Here is a 16,942-nt window from a genome sequence, read left to right as displayed (position 1 = left end):
TAGAGGAAAGTTGTAGAAAATACTGTTTCTAAGGCATATTTGAATGCAGTGATCCCACCTTGCAACCTCGACCACTTCAGTGCATAATCTACTCTCATGTTTTTGGAAAACTTTATAGTTTGAATTGGGCAAAGGTTCAGAGGGAATCAGTTCTTCGTTGAACAATTCATACATGTTTTTGAGTGTCTTTATGATGTTTCCTTATAGACACCTATGGTTAAACCCTTTCAAGACTTACTAAAGAATTCCATAAAGAACCTCTAATTTCTATGGTTAATTAATAGAAATTGATATTTTACTCGAAGGACTAGAAGTTTTTATGAAAATTACATCTAAGTTCCCCCCCTTTTTAAATTAAATTAAAAATTTTTTTACATCTAAGTTTTTAAAAACAGAAATTTATACATTAAACTCTGTGAAATTGAAATGCTTTTTTGAGTTGTGACCAGCTGCAAATGCTAATTTAGAAAAGCTATTTTTTTCAGAAAGGCTATTTTTCAATGACCAAATTCTAGATGCAACAAGAATGATAAAACAGAAAAATAAATCTATAATAAACACATATTTCCAAATAAACACCAAGAACTGGAACATTCACAGTTAGTGTACGAAGAATAGTCTTTGAGCCAAGTGAAAGAGAAGCAAATCCCACTTGTAAGATGTTAGCCAAGGATTGCTTGGTAGGCTTTTAAGTAAATTCAATACAGCCTGAAATGTACATTTGAAAGATGAAGTTTATTGAAATAAAGTGAAGACTGAGGTTGAGTGCTTTGGCTTAAATTATAAATTGAAACCAGCCACAGTATCTACCTGAAATCAAAGTCAGCCAAAGAATTGTAGGACACAGAACACAGAAATCACATGCTAGTATGAGTGTAACTGCCGGACAACCTGTGAAAACCTCAAACAGATTTCCCCAAATAAGGCCCACGCTTGTATTTTCACGAGGTTCCTCAAGAAAACCTGCACCGGGTTGCAGGCACACATACTACGGTCTCCTCTGGGAGATGCACAATGACGGTAACATATGAAGGCCCTCAGACGGCCTGAGGGGAAATATGTTTAATTTTTAAAATTTATTTATTTTACTGTTGTTATTGAAAATATACACAGCAAAACATAAACCTACCGTTTCTACATGCGCCATCTAGTAGCACATCTAGTAACACTGATGATCTTCTAGTTATGCACCTGTACTGACCCTTCTTTTCTAACTCAGTTCTGCCCCCTTACCGTAAACTCATAGCCTCCTACTCTTCCTATTTCCTCTTTCAAGTTGCTCTTAAAGGACCATAAGGGGCAGGTAGACACTTTTTCCTGGTTAAGCTATAGTTTGGTGAGCAGAGACCTTCAGGGGATGACTAGTTTGCAGTTGAAAGAATATATCAGGCCAGTGGTTTAAAGGAAACATGCTTCATTTTAATTCCGTATATTTCAAATGTGTTTGATAGTTAAATCTTTCTTGTTTCCTTTTTCTCACAGCACTATGTTGCATCATTCCTAGAGCAAAGTGTGGCTAGTTTATTTTCATGTCTAGTTATAATGTGTGCTCTCCACAATGGAATTAACCCAAACTTGTTCTATGGCATGCAAATCCAGGATTGTCTATACAGTTTACTGACTGATGCATGCATTTGTGGAATGATTCTGTATTGAAAGAGGGCAGAAGATGAGACCAAGAAAAAATATGAAGGAAAGAAAAACTTGTTTATGGGGCAAGACTCAAAAAGAGGAGAAACAGCTGCAAACATCCCTGATCAGAATCAGAGTGTACAAAGTGAGAATCCTGGAAAATAAGAAGTCATCCAAAATGAAATCGAATGCAGAAAGATCAATATCGAATGCGTTCGTGAGCTGAAATGGCTGGCATTAGCCATTGTGAAATTAATGATCATGACTTACCATGCCAAGACGGTCAGACTCCAGAGGAATGGGATCTCATTCACTGTTAAAAAGGACATTTCAAGATGTATCTTGAACTGGCCTATCTGTGAGAGGATAATCTCCATCTGCCCACAAGACCAGTTACTACAACTATTATTCAAGTTTGTGCACCAACCACTAAAGCCAGTGAGGAAGAAGTTGAAGAGTTCTGCCAACTTCTTCAGATGGAAATTGATCAAATATGAAAATGAAGTGTATTGACAATTACTGGTGATTGGAATGGGAGAATTTAAACAAAGAGGAAGTAGTTGAACATGCTAGCTTAGTGACAGAAACCACGCTAGAGACCAAATGACAGAATTCTGCAAGGCCAATGACTTCACTGCAAAAATGTCCTTTCAACAACATAACTAGAGACTTCTCAGATGGGATACACAGGAATTAAAACAATTCCTTCTTGATATTCTTTTCATATTTCATAACTTGTTGCCTATTTTTGCATGTTACTATAAACAAAGCAGTCCTACCCCACCCCCCATACAGCATCTGCTTTGATTAATAGCTATAAGCATACCAGCACTGGTTCTATGATGAATTATGACAGATCTAGCCATTCCTCCTTCTCTATTAATGTGGTATTTCTTTCTTGATACAGCTTTGTGGTTGTCTCAGGTATACTGTTTCTTACCACTTCTTCCAATGGTTGAATTTTTTTTAATGCACTTAAACTGTCAGAGTAGATATTGAACTACAAGCTGAAACTTTTCTATTCTCTTTTACATACTCAGTGAGCAGTCACTGAATATTTGTTCTCTGTAAAGCGCTGTGCTAGTAAATCTCATGTAAAAGGGGATGTCACACCCCGGCAGGATCTCTTTATATAGAATCTCAGTGCTTACACTCTCCTTGGTAGCCTCAGTCACAACTGTATGTAACTGTGGATTGTTTCTGTTGAGAATGTGTCAAGGAAGGAGGTACCATGTTCCATCGTCTTCACTGCTACTCCTCAGACTTGCCCACCAGCATGTTTAGGTTACTGTGTAGAGCAAAGGAAGGGGAAAAATGATTCCTACCAAGGAAAGAGAATCATTAGACGATGTAGGTTACAGAAGCCCAAGGAAGGAGACAGAGTTGGTGGTGCCACATATTGCTGAATCTTTCCAGTATGTTTAGGACATCAGTGTGAAGAGATTTCACCCATTAGTCATTTATGGAACTCTGAGGAACCCGACCACCTGCCTTCGGTGTGTCTGTACCCAACATGTGAGCCTTAGCCATCGCAGCTAGCACCCCAACCACCCCAAACAATTCCAGGAAAGACAACTGGCTATCCCTAGTAGACTTGATTCCCCAGTATCTGTGACATCCGCTCACTGCCTTTGCTGTGCTCCTTCCCTCTCTTCAGAAAGTCTTCCACAGCCACCTGACTCCATTAACCTTCTTGTATGAGGAGCATCCACTCCTGTCTTGGACTGAATTTTGTCCCTCAAAACTCTGGACAAACCACTCTCAGTGGTTTGGGAGTTGTGGAATGAAGTAAATTGGCAGCTGTAAAGCTGTAATTATTTCCCATGATGTGGTCTGATATGATCAGGCTAGCAGTTGTAAGGGGATTAGGGTGAGATGTAATACCCTTACTCTGAGCAAAGCCATTGTAAGGCATTTGTCCGCAGTATGGCCTGAAGCAGCCTCTATAAGAGATCAAAGAAGAGAAAAATGAGCAGATAGGGAGGGTCTTGACTGTCACAAAGAAAGAAGAGTATCCCCATATTGCTTGCCAAGAGAGCACATCCTTTGGACCCAAGGTCCCTGAGCTGAGGATCTCCTAGACTGAAGGAAAGATTGGTGCCATGAGAAGTGGGGAGCTCCAAGAGATGCTGGGCCCACGGCGATGGAAAGGAAACAAGGACCTGTCCCAAGAGCTGACAAAGAGAAAAAGTGTTCTCCTAGAGCTGCCACCTGATTTGGACTTCTGTCTTCGTGAACCACAAGAGATTACATATCTATTTGTAACAGCCTGGATGACTTTAACAATGGGATATTGTAGTACTTCTGTAATATCACACTAGATAACTAAGATAGCTCTCTCCTTCTTTCTTACAGAGAACTTGTCTTTCAACTCGAGGAAGCCAGTCTGTTTCCTCAGCTTCCCTTAATTTCAACCTCTCTGTCAAGAACATTTCCAGATACATCCAAAGATAGTCCTGAGTAGCTCATCCTAAAAACCCTCCTAGTATAGTTGTCTGAGGTGTAAGTGACAATTTGTATTCTTATCAGATTCACAGGGAATACAAAATGCTGCTGGATGGGAGAACATATATTTAAGAACAATTGAGATATAGCATATAGAAGGTCAGAAGGGGAGATCCACCCTAGGTAAAAGGAGGAACCCTGAGGAGGAGTTAGGAAAGACAGGCCAAGACAGAGAGAGGCTTGAAGGCTTTTATGGTAATGCGATGACTCAGGTGAGGGGTTGGCCAAGTCAGAAAGATCATGTGAGCCAACCTCAGGGGAGGTGAGCTGATACCTCATCAATCATGCCTCAGTCATGAGTCCCCAGGGAAAACTTTGGCCCTGGATGCTCCAGGGACTTCCTGGTTTTAAGACATTGAGGCATGTGGGAAGGTATAGTTGGGATATCATGTGGGAAATCCTCCCAGATTCTCCAAGAAAATTAAGAGAAGAAAAATACTTTGAGGATATATGTAGAAAATAAGTGCTAAGGGATGGGAATCAAGATAAGAGCCACTGTGGAGAAATAATGAAATCAACAATGATTTCTGAAAGATGAAGGTGCCCAGACCCCAGATGGTGCCTGAACGTGGCAATGGGCAAGAGAAGCAGTCTGGGTGTGGAGAAGGCAGCTCATAAGAGCAAGTGGTTGAAAGGATAGCTGGGTTTTGTATGCATTCAGGTTTATTTTGAAGTATTCTGCTGGGAAAGAGGGATTAATGAGATCACAGAGTATTATCACTTGATTCCCGTTAAAGCGTTCCTATGTACCGAGGTTAATGAAGAATGGCTAATTAGCATCTTTAAAACCCAAGGAAAAAAGAACTATCCATCAGCACTGTCTTTTCAAGGCACAGACAAATGTAAAATCAGAATCTGTATTAATGAAATCAGAGTGCTTATTTAGACTTCAATATACCAATCGGGTGCTTTTCTTTAGCCACAGATAACTTTACCATCACCCTTGATTCGCTCAGGACCTACAGAGAAGACTAATTTTAAACTTACTGGGATCGGGGCAGAATCCCCACTTCTCGTCTCGTTCATAGTGACTTGTGGTGGCACACCACAGCAAGTCATCATCCCGGCCTTCCCGCGTGCACTCATGATGCCACCGCCGATGATACAGGAATGGAAACATGCATGGCATCCCATGGGCGTTCCCTTTAATCGTGTACAAATCTAAGAGACAGAAAATGACACCAGGGAGTAAGCATCATGCTAACCTTATCTCGGAAAACTGTCCGAGAGTTTCATGCTATTTTTAGACGTCTATTTTTGTGAAAACACACCACAAAGGAGACGCTGTTTGAAAAAGATTCTACATGCACAATTCAGTGGCACTGCTTATATTCTTCACGTTACATCCTTTTCCCGATTGTTCCACCACCACTAATGAAAAGTCACTGCCCCCTACCCTTCTCATTTAACCTTTCGATAAGTTGCTGTCAACTTGGTTTCACGTAGATAAAGCTTTGAGAGAGCACGAGGCTCAAGGCAGATAGACATTTCATGCTGGTTTAGGGACTAAACCCCACGAAGAATGCTCCCTCTCCCGGTCATTAAGTCAATTCCGACTCATAGCGACCCTGCGGGGCAGGGTTGAACGGCTCAGTGTGGAAAAACTCTCTGCTGAGGAGTACTGGCTGGTTTCCAACTGCTGACCTCGCAGTTGACGAGCCAATCCGGACCACTATGCCACCCAGGCTCCTTACTGTGCACAAGATTCTTGTTACTCCACGATCAAGTCTCTAGGAACTAACTGTCTACTGTATATAAAATTCTAGGCCGAGTGTTAGGTTCACAGGAGGTGCGGGTTAAAAGTTTGTTTAGATATTTGTAACCTGCTACAGTCGTGTGTGTGTGTGTGTGTGTGTGTGTGTGTGTGTGTATGTGTGTGTATAGCATGTTATGATGTGCCCTGAAATAGCTACTGCTCCTCAGCAAGTACCTCCCTAAACACGAGGGCTGGTGTCATGGCAATTGTGGGGAAATTGCCTCTACCGATGTGGGGAAAACAAAACAAAACAAAAGTCAAACTCGCTGCCATCTAGTTGAGGCTGGCTCACAGCGACCCTTAAGGACAGGGTAGAACTGACTCTGAGAGTTTTCGAGACTGTAATTCTTTACGGGAGTAGAAAGCCCTGTCTTTCTCCCTCGGAGCCAGCGTGGTTTCAAACTGCTGATCCTGTGGTTAGCAGCGCAAGGCTATCCCACCAGGGCTCTTGTCCAAGGTGGAAAAGTGTAGGAATCTCCACAGCTGGTCCTTTCATCGCAGGACCTAATGGTTTGCTGGAGCATGGTCCTGGTTGCCCACCCCATAAACAGCCCATGAAAATCTTTTGCTTCTTGCTTTAGGCCAAAGGTAACCGACCATTACAAGACACGGAGAAAGCACCGGAAGTCCACTTCTGCCTCATCACCGGTCCTCTGGACTGCTACCCCAGCTAGTCACTCCCTCTTTGCCTGTTTCCCCCCTTGGCACGGTTCTGCCCCCGGAGTGACTCTTTAAAACTGGAAATCTTGCCAGGTTGCTTTCCCATGCCGTGAGTACGTAAATTATCTATTTACCTTTATGTGGATATTCGCAAATGCCTCCACCCGCTGACATATAGGAGATCCACTTATGAAGATATTTCCACGAGGCCACGATGGAGTGGTCGTGCTTCACCTGCACCATGTACTGGAGCGGACCCACGATCATCTTCCTGTTACAGTGCCACTGCAGGGAGACGTGGGTAGAATCGCATTCGTATATGTTCAATGGCTGTTCTGGGTTTGATAAGTTAAGACCGAGGCAGCCACTCCCTCCTATGTTAAAGAGGCGCTGCTTTGAAACCCATTTCCACAGCATATTCTTGTTGGGTTGTTTGCAGTTCTCTAGAGTGAGCCCAGGTTTGCCTGCTTGAATACATCGCTTGAGACTCTCACTTTGGATAACGAAAATCCCTTGATCTAAAAGAGAACAAGAAGAGATACAGTGTTAAAATTTTAGATCTAATGAAGTAGTGCCACCATTGGCCTCACGGTCATACCTCACGGCTGCCCGTCATCACAGATCTGGAATAAAAAACCAGGGCCCCCTAAATGGCTTTGTTGGCACAAACCAAGCAGTTTCTTGGGAAAGAGAAGTTTACTGATTGGCGCTCTTGGGAGACCTCTCATCTCCGAGCCTCGAGACCATGTAGGAAGAAGGGGTCTGTCTATCGACTCGGTTAGGGTTCTGGCAGAGAAGGACTCATCCCTGGCCCCAGACGGGTGGCTGATCATACTATTCAGGGGGGAGGGAGGCACGCTGGGTGTCAGAGGTATGTGGACACTGGTTTGCTTCAGACGAGTGCCAGGGAGGTAGGAAGAAGACGGCTGAAATCAAGAACCACTAAAAGGGAAAAATCGTCAGTTACTAATATTCTCTTTTAAAAAAATCATTTTATTGGTGGCTCATACAACTCATCACAATCCATCCATCCATTGTGTCTAGCACATTTGTACATTTGTTTCCCTAATCATTCTCAAAACATTAGCTCTCCACGTAAGCCCTTGGTATCAGCTCCTCATTTCCCCCCTCCCTCCCTGCTCCCCTCTCCCTGATAAACCCTTGATGATTTATAAATTATTTTGTCATGTCTTACACTGTCCGATGTCTCATGGAGCTAAAAGGATAGAATGGAGTGCTTCTGTGTATACTGCTCCAGATGTAATCCTGGTGAGGGGGGAAAATCTCCACACTTGTTTTGGGCTGGATCATTAGAAGTAGACATGGGTGGTCAGTATGCTGGGGGATGGGCTCTGGCAGGGGTAGCCTTGTGGGGTGGGGCCGGCAGCAGCAGGCGACTCCCCGAACTCTGGCAGCCCTTGCACCTCGATCTGTAAGAAGAGCTCAGGCGCCCAGTGACCCTTGTTGACATAGTCCTGCTCCTCTCCCTTCAGGACTCAGAAGAAGGGGTTTGAGTGAGATGCCTGTGGTCCCACACAAGGAATATGTGACAACGAACTGTCCCCTTCTTGACTTACCTCGAGCTGTTGGCTTAGAAGTTACCTATTATACAATTATGTTCCTGCTAAGTTTATTTTGTCTTGTTTTTTAAGGTGGAACGTTTGTCTCATGCCTTTTGTCTATGTAAAGAGTGAGCATCCGAGAGGTGCCGTAAATGTTCCTGTTGATGTAATACCCTGTTGGCAGCGATTCTACAGACTGTGGGTTGCGGAGTTATATCAGCTCAGACTGTCTGAGAAGGCATCTTGAGCTCACTCACGGCGACCCTGCGGAGCAGAAGAAACTGCCCCTGTGGGTTTGGGAGACTGTAACTCTTTCCAAAAGCCAAACTCACTGCCACTGAATCAAGTCACTGCTGACTTATCGGGACCCCCTGTGGGTTTCCGCGAATATAACTGCTCAGAGGAGTAGAAAGTCCAGTCTTCCTCCGAGAAAGCTGCTGGTGGTTTCAAACTGCTGACCCTGCAGATTGCAGCCTAAGATGTAACCACACCACCAACAGGGAACAGGAGTAGAAAGCCTTACCTTTTCCTGTATAGCAGCTGGTGATTTTGAACTGCTGACCTTGTGATTAACAGCCCAAAGCATAACCCGTGATGCCACCAGGGCTCCTTTGGACAGCTCTAGAGATCTTATTTCTAACTGCTTTTTCATGCTCTCCCTTCTAATATTTAATTTCTTTTCTGGTCTTCCCGTCCGATTTGAAAATCGACAGGAATATTGACCCAGTGGCTGCAACAATGGGCTCAAACCTAACGACGATGGTGAAGATGGGGGAGGGCCTATCAGCGCTTCCTTCTGTTGTTAAGTAAGGTCGCCGTGAGTCTGAAACAACCTGATGGCATCTAACAACAACAAAGGGGTATTGTCAGGTTCGTTTAAAATGACTGATGCTTCGGGTGGCTCCTGTGATAGAGACATGGCCGGAAAACAGAGACCGGGAGAACTGAAAGAGTACAGAACCGAACAGTTCACATACCAGTGCACGGGAAAACTCATTTGGGTAAAAGTTCTTTCAGCTTCTCCAACGTGAATCAGTTGGTGGGAAACTGATTTACAGTAATCAACATGGCTTAAGACTTTAAAAAAATATTGTCAATGACTGCTGATGAAAGTTATACCACATTGAATAATTGAAACATTTACTTATAGAAGCTAGGCATTTGGAAAAGTTCAATTAGATGTCAGAAAACTGCTTTGATCGCCATGCATCAGACAAAAAGCCAAGAGAATGTGGGAGGAAGAGAATAAATGGTTTGGGGGAGATTTCACTGAGATCAGGAAATTTGTTTTCCTAATGAAGGCCATGTCTATATGATTATTAGTAATAGTTATTCAAAATCAAATTTGCCTCTTGCTGCTGCGATTGTGGGCTCTGATTAATTAACCTTCTCTCTCACTCTCCTTTTTGCCTTTTCATGCCTGGGTAGAATGTTCACCTTCATTTCTAGGCTAACCTAGTAATTACTTTCCAGCTAGCCCAGCGTTCCATTAATTTTTCACTAAAGGGTAATTATTTTACATAATGGTTCTGCAGTTCAGCGTCTACCTAATCTATGTGTTCAAATAGATAGCAATGCTCTGCAACTTTCTGATATCCTTCAGACCTCTGGGCCGTGGCTTGTGCACGTGAGGCCGGCAGGCTGACAGGGATCTGCCTCGTGGCTACACGCTCTGGAATTGCCTGGTGGTGGTGGTGAGTGCCATCAAGTCGTTTTGGTCTCATAGCAACCCTGTGTAGAACAGAATGCACACCGCCCGGTCCTAGGCCCTCGTCACTGTGGTTGTGGTCTGTGAGTCCGCAGTAGCAGCTACTACGTCAGCCCATCTTGTTAAAGGCCCTCCCCTTTACCCTGCCTCTCTACGTTATCAAGCCTGACGTCCGTTTCCAGGGACTGATCTCGCATGTCCAAGTACGCCAGACAAAGCCTCATCTTGGCCTCTAAGGCAGTGGTTCTCAACCTTCCTGATACCGCAACCCTTGAATACAGTCCCTCATGTGGTAGCGACCCTCCCCCCAACCATTAAATTATTTTCGTTGCTACTTCATCACTGTAATTTTGCTACTGCTATGAATCGTCATGTAAACATCTAATAGGCAGGATGCATTTTCATGGTTGCAAATTGCACATAATTAAAGCCTAGTGATTAATCACAAAACAATACGTAATTATATATTGTGAAATATTTTTGTGTTTTCTGATGGTCTTCGGCGACTCCTGTGAAAGGGTCATTTGACCCCCTAAGGGGTCGCAAGCCACAGGTTGAGAACCGCTGCTCTAAGGAGCATACTGGCTGTACTACTTCCAAGACAGATTTATTTGTTCTTTTGGCAGTCCAATCGGGGCTTTCAATATTCTTCACCAACATCATAATTTGAAGGCATCGATTCTTCTTCCATGTTTCTTATTCAATGTCCAACTTTCACGTGCGTTTGAGGCATTTGAAGCTCCCGTGGCTTGAGTCAGGCATAACTTAGTCCTTGCTTTTCAAGACTTTAAAGAGGTCTTCTGCAGCAGATTTACCCAATACAATGTGTCCTTTGCTCGCTTGACTGCTGTTCCCATGAGCATTGACTGAGGAGCTAAGCAAGCTGAGATCCTTGACAACTCCAGTCTTTTCTCCCTTTATCATGGTGGCCCCTATGGGTCAAATTGTGAGGATTTTGGTCTTCTTAATAGTGTGTTGTAATCTATAATGAAGGGTGCAATTCTTGATCTTCCTCAGCAAGTACTTCAAGTCCTCCACACTTTCAGCCAGCAAGGTTGTGCCATTTGCATATTGCAGGTTGTTAATAAGCTTTCTTCCCATCCTGATACCTCATTCTTCTTCATATAATCCAGTTTGTCTAATTATTTGCTCAATATGCAGATTGAATAAATATGGTGAGAGATAAAACGCTGGTGCACACCTTTCCTTTCCTGATTTTAAACTTTGCAGTAGCTCCTTGTTCTGTTTGCTTCTTGATCCATGCACAAGTTCTGCCTAAATGTTCTAGAATCCCCATTCTTCTCAATGTTATCCAAAGTTTGTTATGATCCACACAGTCGAATGCCTTGGCACAGTCAATGAAACACGAGTGAACCTCTTTCCGGTCTTCTCTGCTTTCAGCAACGATCCATCTGACATCAGCAATCATATCCCTGGTTCCACATGCACTTCTGATCCCGACCTGGACTTCTGGCAGCTTCCTGTCAATGTACTGCTACAACTGCTATCGCTGTTGTTAGATGATCTTCAGGAAAAATATTACTTGAGTGTGACATTAGTGATATTGTCCTATAATTTGAGCATTCTGCTGGGTCACCTTTCTTTACAATGGGTCCAAATGTGGATCTCTTCCTGTCAATTGGCCCAGTAGCTCCATCTCAAATTTCCCGGCATAGATGAATACGTGCTTCACCTGTCGAAACATTTCAATTGGTATTCCATCGATTCCTGGAGTCTTATTTTTAGCTATTGGTTTCAGTACATCTTGGACTTCTTCCTTCGGTACCATTGGTACTTGCTCCTAAACTACCTCCTGAACTGGTGGAATGTCGACACACTCTTTTTGGTATGGTGGGTGGTTCTGTGTAGTCTTCCCATTTTCGTTCGATGCTTCCCACATCATTCAGTATTTCGCCTGAAGAACATTTCCATATTGCATTTCAAGGATTGAATTTTCTCTTGAGTTCTTTCAGATTAAGTTATGCTGGGAGGTTCTTTCTGTTTGATTTTGGACCTCTCTGTCTTTGCACATTTCACCTTAATATTTTACTTTGTATTCTGCAGCTGCCCTTTGAAGTTTTCAGTTCAGCTCTCGCATTTCATTCTGTCTTCCATTTGCTTTAGCGACTCTACAATTAAGAGCAAATTTCAGAGTCTCTTCTGACATCCATTTTGTTTTTCTCTTTCTTTCCTGTCTTTTTGATGACCTTTTGCTACCTTCATGAGTGATGATCTTGATGTCTTTCCGTAGCCCATGAGCTTTTCCGCCATTACTGTTCGATGTATCAAGGCAGTACTTGAGATGCTCTCGAAATTCAGGTGAGATTCACTCAAAGTCGTTTTTTGGCCTGTCGTGGGCTTGTTCTCATTTTCCTCAGTGGCAACCTGAACGTACATAGGAGCGATGTGCGGACCGCTCCACAGTCCGCTTCTGGCCTCGTTTTAGCGGCTGACGTTGAGCTTCTCCAATGTCTTTTCTCACCGATGCAGGCAGGGTGATTTCTGTGTATTCCATCTGGAGAAGTCCGCGTGTGTAGCTGCCATTTGTGTGGTTGAGAAAAGGCATTTGCTGTGAACAAGATGTTGAGCTTGCAAAAGTCTGTCATGCAACCTCCAGCTTCAGGTCTATCACCCAGATTATATTTTCTAACTCTGTTCCTTCCTCGTTTCCAACTGTTGCATTCCAAAAGCCGACAAGTATCAATGCTCTGTGACTGCATGTTTGATGAATTTCAAAGTGAAGTCATTGGTAGAATTCTTCAATTTCTTCATCACTAGCTGTAGTGGTTGGCAAATAAATTTCAATAATAATTGTATTGACTGGATTTAACAGACAGCATTGAGTTTCCGGAAAGACCACCCCTCTTGCTTGTGCTACTCCCAGCAGAGTAAACCATATGATTTTATTTTCCTTCTTCACCCTTATGATTTTCTGATTCAAAATGGACACTATCAGTCCATGTGAGCACATGCAAGCCTAGGATATCTATCTTTATGCATTCCATTCCATTTCATTCCAATTTTCCTAGATTCACCATTTGCACATTTCACATCCTGATTATTAGATTTTTGCAGCTCTTTCTTCTCATTTTGAGCTGTGCCCTACCAGGAATTGAAGGTCCTGTAGGCTTTATTCCCATAGCCTTTACTCCTCTCACTTCATTATGGCCAACTCTACTCTGAGAAGGCAGCTCTTCTTCCGTCATATTGTAGTGGCTTCTGACCTGAGGTGCTCATCCACCGGCACTGTCTCTGACAAGGCTCTGCTGCCATTCGCTAGGCCTTCACTGTTTAACAACGTTCCAATGCTCTCCTTATGGCTTTCAGCGGGTCTTACTACACGTAGACAGCTTATTCTTTCTTTGTATTCTGTTCCTCGTCTGTAAACTCTGCTGACATCTGTTCACTTTGGATGACCCTGCTGGTATTTCAAATACTAATGACAGAGCTTCCAGCATCACAGCAACATACAAGCCACCACAGTATGCCACACTGACAGACAAGTTGCGGAATTGGTTAGGCCTTCGGTAAGTCCCAACTCATAGCAACCCTGTAAGACAGAGCATAACTGCCCCTGAGGGTTTCTGAGACTGCATCTCTATAGGAGTAGAAAGCCTCATCTTTCTCCCACTGAGTGGTTGCTGGTTTTGAACTGCTGACAGTGCAATTTGCAGCCCAACACATACCTTTTTGGCATGTAATTCCCAATCACTGAGATGAACTGTGTATCTTTGGAGTGACTGCTTGATGTCCATGTGCCTCCACTTCCATGTAGGAATGGAGGGTGTGCATAGCAGTGACTTCCTAGGGATGTTGGGCATGACATTAAATAACCACGCAAACCACATGGCCCAGAACTTCAGCACGGGAAAACCAGTTGCCATCAAGTTAGTTTTGATTTAGGGGATCCCACGGGTGCTAGTGCAGAACTGCGTTCCTTTGGGTTTTCAACGGCTGGTTTATTGGAAGAAGATGGCTAGGGATTTTTTCTGAGGTGTCTCTGAGTGGACTTAATCATCCTTTTGATTAGCAGCTGAGCACGTTTACCAGTTTTGCACCACACAGGGATTCCTTGGCATAGGAAGACCTCCAGAAATGTGAGTTGCTGTTCTTTATTCTCTCTCTGATTTGTGATGGGCAGATACAGACCTGGGTGAATCCCTCCAGGGTGTCAATCAGCATTCCCAAACACTTCTCTTCTGCCATCATTAGCTTAAGCCCCCTGTTGCACTTTAGCTTCCACAGCACACAGTAGGTGCAGATTGTTGAGTTGCGTACCATGTTGAAAGTACATGTTGCCACCTTTCTCGGAGGAAAAATACTCCCCAGATGCCACCCAAATCATTGTCTCATTGGTTAGTTACATGTGCAATTACGATTGAGAGACTGCATCTGTTGATCCTCCTGCATTATTGACCTCTAAAGTCCACACCGCTGTTTTATTTAGTAAAGACAAAAATACACAATATTGAAAAGCAGTAAATGGTGAGTGAGTGGTCTGAGAAGAAGTGGATATGGACATTGTACACCACCAAAATTGGGCAGGGGGGATGGATGCTTTTAAATGTCCAACTTATTAAGTAATCAGAAAGATAGAATGAGAACTTCTGCAGCTGAACCAGGGATCATAAAAGTTCCCTTCCCCAAAAGAAGATATTAAACTTAAACTTAGTCTCGTGTTGTTAAACCCTGGACTGCTCTTACATTTCCATCACGGTTGCCTTCAGAATGCAGTTTTGGAAAATGGAAAACTTATCATCCACAAGTAGCTATGGATTACCAACAACAATAAACATTCCACTTCCCCCCAACTACTATATTATATTAAGCTGAAAAAATGACCCGGGCCCTTTTTCTCCATTACGTTATAATAGAATCTGGTCCTTGCATCATTAGTTATGATAAATTTACTGAAGAGCAAACAATTACATTCAAAAAGACTACCAGAAAAATCCATATAGATCTTCTGATTGTTATTACACACATATCTGAATTATCTGTAACAAAAGTATACTGTAAAAAAGAAAATCCACCAAACCCAAGTGTCTGCAGTCACCACATTTGAAAAAGAATGAAAATCAAATGTGGGAGAAATCAAGATTGATTATATATGTCAAGGACATCAGTTCTGCTTGAACACTGATTATGTGATTAATGAAGTACTGCCAGAACTACTAAATCTCTTTGCAAGGAAATGTTATTATACTTCCCTTCATAATTATAAATTTAGGAGGAGGAAAAGGATTGATTTACTAGAAGTAACTTATAAATGAATTTCCATCTTTTATTTCCCCCTAAAACAATTCATGGGAGAGAGTGATGATATTTTCCACGGCGTTCTTTTAGGAGGTATTTCCTTTGGACTCACCCTCCGGCCCAGAGAGCAACATGTACTTTTCTCGGGCGTGGGAGGAAAATGCTTTCTTGATCAACTGCTGCTCTTCATTTTAGAGTCATCCTTTCATTATTGCATATGGGATGCTACTTTCTTTATCCATCCATTCAACCATCGCCTATTGGGTGCCAACTATGAGCTAGGCAGAGTTGGGAGCCAGATATAGCGAGGGATTATTTGCCTAAATATTTGTCCCTTGAAACTAGATCAATTAGTCCTGGAATCATGGGAATTCGCTTAGCTAACAAAAATAAGAGAGCTCCATCTGTTCCAAAGAAAATATTAGAGTTGCACTTCAAATAAGTCTATTAAAACACACACACACACACACACACACACACACACACACACACACACCAGAAGTTATTAGAGTTGGCAGAATCCTCAATAAATGCTGTGTGTGAGATGGACATGATCCTTCAGTGTCATCGGACTTTCAGAAGAGGTGGGGGACACGTGTTCATGTACCCCTTTTGTGTATATCCTAGGCACCGGAAAGAATATGGGACACAGATACAGGGGAGACAGAAGAAATTAAAGGAGCGCTGTCAGGTAAGTGTTGGACTGCTCACATCAAGGCCCAGAGTTCAAAACCACACACTGCTCTCTGAGAGAAAGATGAATTTATACTTAATCCATAAATTTAAGCCATGAACAGCGCTAAAGATGGTTTCATTGAACCAATCAGTTGCCTTCTTTTCCAACCAAACTTTGTCTTAGGATAGAAACTTTATATCCATAGATTCAGTGAGGGCCATATTAGGTTTGGGCCTAAGTTTACTCCCATAAAGTCATTTAAGAAGTCCTGCTAGCACAATGGTGAAGGTCCTGAATGCTAACCAAGTTCGAACCCACCAGCTGAGGACTTGGTCCCATAAGGATTATAGCCTGACACACTCTGGAGGCAACTCTACTTTGCCACGTAGGTCATTATGTGTTGGAGTCAACTTGCAGCACTCAGTAATATTTCTAAGACCTGTTAGGAATTCTATGACTACAAGCAGATGTATGCCATAGTGCTTGTCCTCAAGCAGCTGAGTAGTCCTAGAGTCACTGACATGGGCGGAAATACCGATAGCATAATGCCCCCAAATATATTTGACATAAAAGGTATCATCCCAATGGCCTGGTAGAGATCCATTTGGCTTATAAAGAAAGAGCAGAGAAGCCAGGCTCTCTCATGCATTCTCTCACTCGCTCTCATTTAACAAACACGTGGTAAGAAGCTGGTATTTGTCTTCCATAATTGCTCTCATGACAGCGGGTCAAAACAGCTGGGGAGGGCATCTCAATCCACAGAAGGAGAGGCAAAGTGTCAGACAAGGTGGCATTCCCAACAGAGAGAACGTTACCCAAGTTCAGAGGGATAAAAATATGTTCTGGGTCACAAGAATTCAATTATATAAGCACTTTGGGATGGAAAGAGGTGGTTTGGGGTCATTTTATAAAGATACTTGAATCTCATTTAAAATGTCTATTATTCTTCAGATGTGTCTTGGGTTTTTAGTGCTACTAAAATAGAAATAACAAAAATAAGTGGCTTTAACAAGCAGAAATTTGTTTTCTCACAGTTTAAGAGTCTCTCACTGACGACAAGTTGATTTCGATTCATCGAGACCTTAGAGGACATGGCAGAACTGCCCCTGTGAGTTTTGAGACTGTAATGCTTTTGTTTTTTAAGGATAGATAATCATAATGTAAAGATAAAAATACAAATAATGAGT

At 42.7% G+C, this 16,942-nt stretch overlaps 1 protein-coding gene and 1 pseudogene across 1 annotated transcript in view; both read right to left on the bottom strand.

Annotated features, from left to right (window-relative positions):
* Positions 1–6,820, bottom strand: part of PLA2R1 (phospholipase A2 receptor 1) — a 102,612-nt gene extending 95,792 nt beyond the window's left edge. The window contains exons 1-2 of the mRNA XM_045298107.1: positions 6,688–6,820; positions 5,125–5,298 (exon numbers count right to left, since the gene is read on the bottom strand). Of these exons, the coding sequence (XP_045154042.1) occupies positions 5,125–5,298; positions 6,688–6,820 (307 nt within the window). The remainder of the gene's footprint in view (positions 1–5,124; positions 5,299–6,687) is intronic.
* A 176-nt stretch (positions 6,821–6,996) lies between these two features.
* LOC101651880 overlaps positions 6,997–16,942 on the bottom strand; it is a 36,203-nt pseudogene continuing 26,257 nt past the window's right edge.

Source organism: Echinops telfairi, unplaced genomic scaffold (assembly GCF_000313985.2).
Source record: "Echinops telfairi isolate 266 unplaced genomic scaffold, ASM31398v2 ScPeMD7_4;HRSCAF=17, whole genome shotgun sequence".
Taxonomy (NCBI): Eukaryota; Metazoa; Chordata; class Mammalia; order Afrosoricida; family Tenrecidae; genus Echinops; species Echinops telfairi.
This window is presented reverse-complemented; position numbering and strand designations above follow the sequence as displayed.